Source organism: Monoraphidium neglectum (genome assembly GCF_000611645.1).
Source record: "Monoraphidium neglectum strain SAG 48.87 unplaced genomic scaffold scaffold01910, whole genome shotgun sequence".
Lineage (NCBI taxonomy): Eukaryota > Viridiplantae > Chlorophyta > Chlorophyceae > Sphaeropleales > Selenastraceae > Monoraphidium > Monoraphidium neglectum.
Genome location: NW_014011718.1, coordinates 1 through 10,423, shown reverse-complemented (window position 1 = coordinate 10,423; position 10,423 = coordinate 1). Strand labels below are relative to the sequence as shown.

Genomic DNA, 10,423 nt, shown 5'->3' with positions numbered 1-10,423 from the left:
CCCCGCACGCGCGCCGCGGCGGCGAGATCCCGGCGCGATCGTGGCGCGATCCGGGCCGCCGCGGGCCGCCCGGCTTCCGTCCGTATTTTTAGGGGCGTGCATATGCATCCTCTTTCCGCGCCGAATTTCTGTGCCGAATTACAGGCCTTGGGGGGCGGATTCGGCTATGCCCTGGGTCGCTGAGCCCTAAATGATTATTGCGCCGTAACTACTAGAACCGTAACTTATCACATCTGAAAACTCTCGACACTTGTCAAGCTACAAATGGGCAGGACAGCCCCAGGTGCCGCCTGCCCTGCTAGGTTGGGCGACCTGGTACCTCGGCAACGCCATTCTCTTCCGCTTGTGAGGATTGGCAAGATTGGTTTGCAGTTGCAGTTGAGAGTTACATCATGGTTGTGCTACCGTATATGTTGGTTGAAAGCACCTCTTCGGTGCCTGCACCACAATTGCGCGCCATGCAACCCCCCACCACGCTCCAACTCAACCCGTCTCCATGTACTGTGTGCCCCCACCACCACCGCCAACAGCCGCGTAATGCTGCTGCTGCTGCTGTTGCTGCTGCTGCAGCGATGGTTGCTGCTGCGGCTGCTGTGGCTGCTGGGGTGCTGCTGCCTGCTTGGCTGCCGCCGCTCCGCCCACGATGTTGAGCCGCAGCCTGCGACAGAGGGGCGGACGGCAGTGCGTGCACATCAGGGAACAGCCTTGATGCTGCTTTCCGGTAGCACACCAGCCGCATGAGCCACGCTGAGACTGCGCCGTTCGTCCAAGCGCTCCCCGGAAGACGCGTGCATATGCGTTGCGGGCTTGCGAACCGCACGTCCGCGCATCCAAAGGCCATCGGGGGCTGGCCGCACCTGCAGAGCATCTGGGGTATGCCAGCCATGACGGGCCCGAAGCGCGGCGCGTTGTCGTACAGCTCGAACAGCGGCACGGCAACCAGCTTGAAGTTCTTCGGGACCTATGTGTGTGTGTGTCAGTGTGTGTGTGTGTGTGTGTGTGTGCGTGCGCGCACGCGTGTGTGTGTTGTGTGGATCTGCAGGATATATTTGTGTTTGTGTGTCTGTGCGCATGTGTGCAGTAAAGGTATTGATCACAAAGACTCTCTTTTGTACGTGACGGGGGGGGGGGGGTTCGTGGGATTGACGGGACGCGCACGCATGCGCGTCAATAGCGATTGTGTCTTGAAGCAACACCGCCGCATGATTGTAAGGATGGTGGTGCAAGGCGGCCAGCGACCTGAACATCCCAGACCAGCCTTCTGATTGAGTATTCAAAGATCCCAGGTGCTTGCACCTCCCCTTGAGCATGCGGGAGCGGCGTTGATGTGCAAGTGCATGCCCAGCGTAGCAGCCCCTCAGCAGCACGGGGTGTGACAAATGCATATGCATAAGCTGGCAATTACTGCTGCGCACCGCGAAGCAGCTGCGTTCCAGCAGGGGGACCACGAAGAGCCGCTTCAACTCCTTTGGCCGCGTGATGTGGGGCGGAACGTACGGGTAGAAAACCGTGTCAAAGTTTGGCCGCCACCAGTTGCCAATGCACTCTCCAATCTGAGAGGGGTGGGATGAGGTGAGGCGAGGAAATGTGAGCGTTGATGCAAAGGTTTGCTTGCATCGCAAGGGGAGGCGGGGCGCCACGCCTGGCTGCCCAGACAGGAGCCGCGGGCGTGCAGCGGCAGCCCAGCAGCTTTTGCATAGGGACCATCAGCCCATGGGATGCACGCAAGCAGCGGGCGCTGCCTGGCCAGCACGCCCAGGGATTGCGCACGTGTGTGTGCGCCGCACCTCCCAGGGCATCTGCAGCACGGGGTCCTCGGGTGACAGGTACGTGACCAGTTTGCGCTTGAGCCCCTCCACCTCTGCGGCAGGGCGCCAGGGGAATTAGGCCACTCGCATGCTAACGTTCTGCCAGCCTCCTGCCTCTGAGCGGACTAGCTGCCACTGCATCATTGGAAAAATTCAATGCACCTGGGAAGCCTCGATGAATGTGTGATTCGATGCTGTTGGCGGCGCCCCAGGCCCTCACCATCCTCTCCCGGTTTGAGCTTGCCTCCAGGCAGCTTAAAGAAGTTGCTATTACCGAGCTTTGGTCGCGGTGCGGGCAGGCAGCGGGGCGCGTCAGAGGAGGTGCGCAGGCGGCAGCCGATATGGGCCGCGGCGCAAGCACCGCTGCGAGTTGGTGCACTTTGCACCGCCGTTGCGGAGGAGCAGCCGGGCGGCTGCTCTTCAGGAGCTCAGACTCTGAGGGTGCAGCCGACGTTTTTTGAGCAGCCATTGGGCACTTCGTCACCTGCAAGAGCAGCACGTGTGGGTGCCCATGCTGCTGCACCACGATGACAGCGTCTACCGACCGCCTGAGCCCCTCGCGCTCATACCTGAGCACGGCAGTGGGGCGCAGCGTGGTGAGCGGCGGCTGATGCGCATGTGTCGCCGCAAGCCACACGGCACGCGCAGGGTTTCGGGGCAACCTATGCACACCACCACGGTGGATTATTTTTTTTGCTGGAGCGGCCACAGCTGCCTGCAAGGGCGTCAGTTGCTCCACTGCTGCTTGCCTCCGCCGTGCTGCAGCAACTTTGTGTGCAGCTGCCATGTGCGCCGCCACCCCGCAATGCTGGACAGCCGAGGGAGCACTCACTTTGCTTTGAGCCGCGCCATGCGGTCAGCTGCGCTCCCATCCTTATCCGGCTTGGCCCCTTTCTGCCCAAACTTGTAGCCGGTGACTGGGTAGACCGCGTGCGCGTACGTGTGCCGCAGCATGGCGCTGCTGTTGCTGCAAGCGGGCAGTGCCGGCTGTCGCCGCTGCTGTCTGGCGGGCTCAGAACACCAAGTGTGATGCAATCAAATTATGAAAGCGACTCCGGTACTGTTACGAATTGTGAGCCGGCGAGATCCTGGCAGATCACCCGCGGCTAATGAAACCGTGTTTGCTTGCATCACTGGTGATTGTTACTAGCCCTGTGTATAACAACAATCATATACATGACGCAGTTCTTCCCCGCCTTGATCTTCGCACTAAGATAACCACCCCAACCAGCGATGTTGAGCGGGCCTTGTGAGGTCCGCACGCTGCTGGTCTCCTTATGACGACTTGTAGATAGCATGCACGGCCGTTGGCGTTCAGGCTGAGAGTCGCTGACCGACTGGTGCACTGCGGACCGTGCCAACAGCGCGGTGGCCAACAGCGCGAGGCGCGTGCGCCAAGGCCGCCGCAGCGGCGCATCACCAAGCTCACCATGCGCGTCCTCCTCGCGCTCGCGGCGGTCACGCTGCTGCTGCTGTGCGGCACGGCGTGGCATGTTGCCGTCGAGCAGTCGCGCAGCGCGGGGTGCGAGATGACGTACATGTATGCCAATTACAAGGAGGTGCATGTACAGCGGGTTGCTGAGTCAGACAAGCGGTACAAGCTCTACCTGTACCGCGAAGACGGCGGCCCGAGCAAGCAAGGTGGGGACCCGGTCCCTGTCTTTTGGCCGCAGAGGAGTCCACTTGTGCGGTGGTGCTGTAGGCAGCAACAGCAGCCCCGGATGCCAGGCGCCGCGCAGCGCCATTCACAGGGCAGGGCTGTGCCCCATTCAAGCATGCAGCAGGCGCCGCAGCGCATGGCAGGCGCTGCTGCTCATTGGGGCGTCCAGGCGGCTGCTTGGAAACTGATTGCTGCACTTTGGTCGATGTCACGTACTCACACCCCCAACGCAGCTATGCCGCCCACTGGCCACCCGGTTCTCTTCATTCCTGGCAACGCGGGGTCGTACCAACAGGTCTGTATCAGCGGCCGCCAGCGGCCTGAACGCGCCTGTCTGCATGCGCATGCGCACATGCACACGCAGCAGCCGCCGGAAGTGGGTGCATGCCGCATGCCAACTCAAGCCCCTCACACATGCACGACCAGTGCAGCTGCATGATCAACCATGCGCCAACAAGTGCTGTCCATTCGTTATTCACAACACGCATCGCTCCACCGCAGGTCCGATCCATCGCATCAGAGACCTCCAGGGAATGGGCGCGGCGCAAGACGCGGCGAGAGGCGGCCGCCGGCGGCGGCCACCCCGGTGGCCCCGCAGCCGGCAAGGACCTTGATTGGTGGGTAGCGCGTCCGGCGCCGCAGCTGGCCGCTGTGTTCTGCACTGGTTGGCATGGCATGGGGCGCTGCAGAGGCCGCGGGGCCTCCGCTGCACCCGAGGCGATGCGGGTGTCAGAGAGCGACCGCCGCTTCTGACGGCAGCAGCGGACGTACACAGCCTGCGGCTGGTCTCCTGCTGCCAATGGTTGGCTTTCTGCAACTGCCGGTCGTTTGGGTGGTGCATCCCTGCCATTACGTCCTATCTCATAGGTACGTTCTGGATACGAATGAGGAGCTGTCAGCCTTTGACTCGGTCCTGTTGGAGCACCAGGCCCGCTTCGCGCTCGCCTGCCTGCGCCACCTCGCCGCTGCGTACAACCTGCGCCCCCGCGGCGCCGCAAACGCGACTGCCGGCGGCCCCGCGGGCGCGGCTGCGACCGGCGGCGGCGTGCTGCTGTTCGGGCACTCGATGGGTGGCGTCGTCGCGCAGCTGCTGCTGCTTGAGGCGTGGCGCGACCCCGAGCTCGGGCCAGGCAGCGTCTCGCTGCTCGTGACGCTTTCGTCGCCGCAGGCGGCGTCCCCGGTCATGCTGCACCCCGCGATGGGGCGCCTGTACGCGCGGCTGGGCGCGCAGCCGCTGCCGGTGGGCGTGCCGGTGGTGTCGATAAACGGCGGCGCACGCGACGTGCAGGTGTGCAGCGGGGCGGGGCAATCACATGGATTGATCGTGCTAATGGCACCTTATTGTATCAGAGTGCAACGACAGTGGGCCAGGTTTCTGAGTCCCATGCTGTCACGCCCGCCCAAGGCATGGACGGGGCGCATTCAGTCTGATGCCAATCCCTGCGCCAGCCGCCCTCGGATCAGACACGCCCCGACCACGCTGGTCCGCTGATTGCCTGCGCGTCGCCGCCGTCCCCTAACACCCCGTTCCTCAGGTGGCCGAGCCGCTGACGTCACTCGACGGGGTGACGATCGACGCCTCGCACGCCTTTGAGGCCGCGACCCTAGACATGCCCGGCGTCTGGGCGCAGGCCGGCCACAACGAGATCGCGTGGTGCAACCAGCTGCTGCGGCGGCTGTCGGTGCTGCTGCTTGCGCTGTGCGAGGGGCGGCGCGGCGGCGCTGGCGCTGGCGCCGCGGAGGCAGCGGCGGCGGCGAAGGAGCGCAAGTTGCTGGAGGCAGCGCTGCCCCAGCCGCCGCCGCCGCCACCGCCGGGGGCGGGGAGCCGGGGGTGGCAAGGTGCCCACGGACTGCTCCTGTTGGACAGCAGCCACGAGGCGCCCCAGGCGCCGCCCCGCCCGCGGCGCCGGACGATGCAGCTCCCGCTGCAGGGCGCGTCCGCCGCGGCCAAGGCGGTGCCCTCACAGGGGCAGTCTCGAGCCCGACACCGGCGGCCACGGCGGCTGCCACGGGATACGGACGCAGCCCTTATCATGTACCGCCTGCAGGGTCGCGTCGCCCACTCCCTGGCCGCCACGCCGGCCGCCGCCGCGGCAGCCGCCTCCTGGGCCGCCGCCTGGCGCGCCTCCGCGGCCGATCCAAACGGCACGGCAGTCGCGGCTGCGGGGCAGCAGCTGCTTGGCACCTTCTGGGGCCCCTGGGCGGCGCTCGACCCTTCGGTCGGGCCCAGAGCCTGCCGCGGCCACGGCCTGGGGTGGCATAAAGCGCAGCTGGAAGCCGAAGAGGTGGCGACCACTTCGATGTTCGTGCATGGGTCCCACCTTGATGACGGCCGCGGCAACCTGTTCACGTGGGATGCTCGGCGCTTCACCACCAGCCAAGGCGGAGACATTGACAGCGGCGGCGGCGACGGTGGCGGCAGCGGCAGCAGCACGGACGGCGACAGCGGCAGCAGCGGGGGCGGCCTGCTGCTTACGATTTCCGCAGCAAAGCCGTGCGACGGCTTCCGCCTCTGGCTGGAGCTCGAGCCGCCGGGCGGCGGCGCCGGCGGCCCACGGCGGCTGAGGGACGAGGGGGGTTCGGAGGCGCCGCAGGGCCAGGCGGGGGCCGGCGAGCAGCAGCAGCAGCAGCAGGGCGGGGCTGACGTGGCAGACCCTGGGACGGTGGTTGTGGACCTGAGTCATGCAGCTGCCATGCTGCCGTGCTTGGACGACGCCGCGGCTCTAAGCGTCAAGGATGCCGAGTGAGTGGGGTTGCTTTTGTTGGGCAGACTGGCACGAGATGCCGACCCCAGAGGGTGGGACGTTTTGCCGGCACTTTGTTGCAGGACTTGGAGGCCCCTCTGCCACCTGCAGCCTTGAATCACAGGAGGCACAAGAACGACGTTTTTCTTCTGCGCCTGTTGGGTGTTGGATGTGTTGCAAGACAAGGAGTGCAGCGTTGACGAACCATGTCCAAAACGGCATGGTGCTGCCTTCAACCCCTCGCAGGAAGTGGCAGGAGGTGCTGCGCGGCCGCGACTACCTTGCGGGCTCCGCGTGGCTCCTGCGCGTGCCGCCGCCCCTGCTGGCGCGCGCCAGGCGCATTTACCTGTGGGTCGCGCCGCGCGGCAAGCCCGGCGGGGACGGCGGCACGCCCGCGTGGACAGCAGCTTCTGTCCAGTGGCTGCGACACTGGCCGGCGCCCGGCATGGCGGCGGCGGCCGCGCCGCGGCGCGATCCCGACGCTGGCGAAGGCGAAGCGCGGCTGGCGCCCTGGTCCGTGCTGCTGCCGGCGCGACGGGCGGCGGGGGGCCCCGCGGTCGTGCATCTGCAGCTGCGGTGGCCGTGGCTGTCTCGCCACCTCAGCCTCCGCTGGGCCGCCTCTCGGCCGGCCGCCGCGCAGCAGGCGCGCCTGCCGTGGCTGCGGCGCGCACACCCTCACGGCGGCGCCCCAGGGGACGGCGACGGCGGCGCCGCGCCGGCGGCCGGCTGCTGGCGGCCGGCGCTGGTGTCGTCCGACGCGAGCGGCGACGACGAGCACGTGCGCGCGAATATGAGCGCCCTGCCCCTCCACTTCCACCTGCACGCGTGGCCGGGCGCGCACGAGGGCGGCGGCGGCGCGCCGATGATTGTGGCGGTGCTGGACCCGAGGTGCAATTACTCCCTGTGGCTGGGCCTGGACGTGTTTGCGCCGCTGTGGACGCTTCTGCTGGGGTGAGCGCTTGGTTGCAGGGCTGCGCGCGTGTCGCGCGGGCTGTAGGGGTCCTGAGCTGTATCGTTGCGGGGCTGCGCGTGCATCATGCAGGCCATGTCTGAAAAGCTCCAGTTGTCGGCAGCGGGCCTGCGGGATACGATTTGGCTCGGCGTGAACGAGGCTTAGGCAAGGTTTGGGTGCACACGCACTGCGTGACTGGGTGAAGATGACATGGTCAAGTGCCAACCATCACCTGCAGGCTGTCATTCGACATGATTGTACACCATCTTACCAAATGCCATCCCATCCAGTTTTATCCTTACCCTGTGCAAAACATACCTCATCAACTTATCCGATCCTCGTCAAACTTGTTTCAGGTATTCAAGTGTTGCCGTTGGGCTCATGGTTGCGCTGCTGCTGCTGGCGCTGAGTCACCAGCTCAGCGCGCTCGTGCAGCTGTCTGCCCAGGAAGCTGGCGTGCAGCTGCTCGACGGCTTCCACGGAAGCGGCCACTCAATTGGGCTCGGCGGCCACGGCGGATTCGGGCTCAGCGGCGGCGGCGGTGACGGCGGCGCGAGCGGACGGCAATCGCCAGCCGCGGCTTTGGGCTCCCGGGCGGTCTCACGTGCGAGGTGCGTTGGGGGCTGCAGGTCGGGCAAGCACGCACGCGTCTCTGCCGCGGCGCCGCATTCGGGTGTCAGGGAGCTCCCCAAACCGGGCGGCTGCGGCAGGCACGCCTGACATAGTCGCACCCCAGCTTGATCCATGGCCGTTGCGCTCGGCACGCCCTACCTTGAACATCATCGGGTCGGCCTGGCACATAGTTGCGCGTCCCCTGTTTGGCCCCCTGCCCCAGGAGCGCCCCTGTCATCAGCCTGGGCGGCGCCAACCTGGCGCCGCCGGCGGCGACGTCCTTCCCGCGCTCGCTCGACGCCGTGCTCGGCGACCGCCGCGTCTGGCTGGGCGCCGCGGCGCTGCTCGCGCTCCTGCTGTCAGCGGAGCGGCTGGCAGACGGTGGCGGGCACCACGACGACGAGGACAGCAGCGGCGCGGACGCAGACAACGCGCTACTGCTGCGGCTCCTGCGGCGCGCCGTGCGCTTCGCGCTCGCCGCCTGCGGGCTGTCGCGCCTCGCGCCGCGCCCGCCGGCGGCGGGGGTGGCGTTTTTGGCACTGGCGGCGGTGACGTTGCTTATGATCAACGCACAGCTGGCGGTATTGCTCAAGTGCCTCTGCGGCGGCTGGGCCGCGGTCGTGCTGCGCGTTGGGCGCTCTGCGTTTGGGGCGAGCGGCGTCGCGTCCGGCAGTGGCGGCGACAGCAGCGGCAGAGGTACTGCGGACGCCGCAGGGAGCGCGACGGCGCGCGTGGGGAACGGCCGCGGCGAGGGATCTGCAGAGGAGGACGGCTGCGGCCCCTGCGACGACGCGTGCCCGACGGGCCTGTTTTCGGCGCCGACCGCGGTGCTCGGGGCGTGCGTCGCGGGGCCGCCCGGCGGGAAGCTGCCGCTCGGCTGCGGAGCCGCGGGCGCGGGGGGCTGCCTGCCGGAGCCGCCGGCCGGGCTGCCGCACGAGTGCGACTCGCGCTGTGGCGGCGGCGTGGGCGTCCCGCTTCTGCGGCTGCTGCTTGGGGCGATCCAACTCGCGGTCGCAGCAGCGATGTGCATGCCGCACCCCGCGGTGAGGCGTGTGCGGGCCGGCCTGGGTTGAGCCAGTGGCGGGTTTTGCACCTCCACGTTGCAGCGGCGCTGTGGCTGCATCCTTCGCTGCACGCGAGCATGGAGAGACCACCCGCACAACGCATGTGTGTGCATGCTACCGCATGTGCGTGCGTGCTACAGACGACACATCCCCACAGACATACACATATGCACAAACATGCGCACACATGCACCATCACTAGCGGCCTGGCGCAATCTGCGTGATCCACCCTGTTCCGAACCTCCCCTGTCCCTTCCGCTTCCACCAGATCGGCCTGGCCCTGGCGACCTCGGCGCTCTTCATCACCTGGACGCCCCAGAGGATAACAAACTTCCTTGTCAGGCTCTCGCTGCCAGAGTTTCCGCTTTCCGCCCTCGCCGCACCGCCGCGACGTGCCGCCGCGCCGCCGCCGCGGCCAGTACCGCCGCACCCGTCGATCGCTGTGTTGGAGGCGCAACTCGCTGCGCGGGCAAACGCAGGAGCAGATGGCGTCGGCGGCGGCGTGTTTTCGGCGTCGGCGGGGGCGGCGGCGGTGCGCACGTATGCAGACCTGGCAGCCGACCCGGCATCGCCCGCTGCGCCAGTAGGGCCCGGCGCGCCGTCCGCCGCGCCCGCGGACCACCCGCCGTCTGCGGCGCTCGGTTTGGGACGGGAGCCCTGGCGGGCGCTGAGCCCTCTCGGGCCCGCGCGTGGCGGCGGCGGCGGCAGCGGCTTGCCAAATCAGCACAGCAACGAGGGAGACGGGAGCGACGGCGGCGGTGGTTTTGGCACGTCCTTGGGCGGCGCGTTGGTGGCGAGGGGCGGCGGCGGGGGGCCGCTGGTGCGGCGCGGCCTGGCCATCTCTCGCAGCTCCAGGCAGCTGGCAGCGATGGATGAGGGGGCCGCCAGCGACGCCGCGAACGGGGACGCATGCCGGCCTGCTGCAGGCGCCACAGACACCTCACAGCAGCAGCCTGAGCAGCAGGAGCAGCAGCAGCAGCCCTGGGGGTCGCCCTCTCCGTACGGCATCTCGGCAGCCGCCCCGCTGCCCTGCCGTCAGCAGCAGACCGACACTCAGCAGTCCCTGCCGCCGCGCGGCGGTGGCGGCCGCCGTGCGTGTCCGAGCGCGTCGCCGCCCCCGCCGTCCGACGAGGTCGTGCGTATGCAGCAGCTAATGCACCAGGGGTGGCTGCTGCTGTATGGCTGCTGCCTGATGCTGATGCTGCCCTCCCTCGCTGCGTGGGCCCAGCTGCCCCTAGGTGAGCCGCTGGGATCGAGCTCTTGCCCGGTCGAACCAGCGACCTTCCTGCTTGAAGGGTGGTCGTCTTGGTCTTTCTTGCCAATGCCACAGCCTGCAACGCACAGCTTGGCGTCGCAGGGCCGCGGCTGCGCACCTCGCGGCGCCCTCGCAGCACAGACGCTGCACGCGTTCCCACTGAGTCCGCGCCCCGCATCCCTGCGCCCATCCCGCAGGCCAGCAGCACCTGGCGCACCCCCTGGACGCGTTCATATGCGCCCCCATCCTGCTGCACTGCGTCGCCCTGGCCCGCGGCGACTCGGTCGCATACTCTGGCCTGCCCGCCGGCTGGTTCGGCGCCGCGCCC

At 67.6% G+C, this 10,423-nt stretch overlaps 3 protein-coding genes across 3 annotated transcripts; 2 read left to right on the top strand and 1 right to left on the bottom strand.

The window, feature by feature from the left end:
- Positions 1-483: 483 nt before the first annotated feature.
- On the bottom strand, positions 484-2,762 carry MNEG_9366 (Cleavage and polyadenylation specificity factor subunit 5; the record flags this gene model as incomplete). Its single annotated transcript, XM_014042164.1, has 7 exons — positions 484-658; positions 858-961; positions 1,416-1,553; positions 1,788-1,861; positions 2,029-2,086; positions 2,293-2,377; positions 2,641-2,762. 7 exons carry the CDS (start codon positions 2,760-2,762, stop codon positions 484-486), a joined length of 756 nt encoding a protein of 251 aa, XP_013897618.1.
- A 476-nt stretch (positions 2,763-3,238) lies between these two features.
- Positions 3,239-7,167, top strand: MNEG_9365 (GPI inositol-deacylase; the record flags this gene model as incomplete). Its single annotated transcript, XM_014042163.1, has 6 exons — positions 3,239-3,449; positions 3,702-3,763; positions 3,970-4,085; positions 4,336-4,756; positions 5,004-6,211; positions 6,459-7,167. 6 exons carry the CDS (start codon positions 3,239-3,241, stop codon positions 7,165-7,167), a joined length of 2,727 nt encoding a protein of 908 aa, XP_013897617.1.
- Positions 7,168-7,545: 378 nt separating this feature from the next.
- MNEG_9364 (hypothetical protein) lies at positions 7,546-8,819 on the top strand (the record flags this gene model as incomplete). Its single annotated transcript, XM_014042162.1, has 2 exons — positions 7,546-7,775; positions 8,000-8,819. Coding segments are annotated over 2 exons (1,050 nt in total), but the record flags the coding sequence as incomplete, so codon positions are not given.
- Between the last annotated feature and the right edge of the window lie 1,604 nt (positions 8,820-10,423).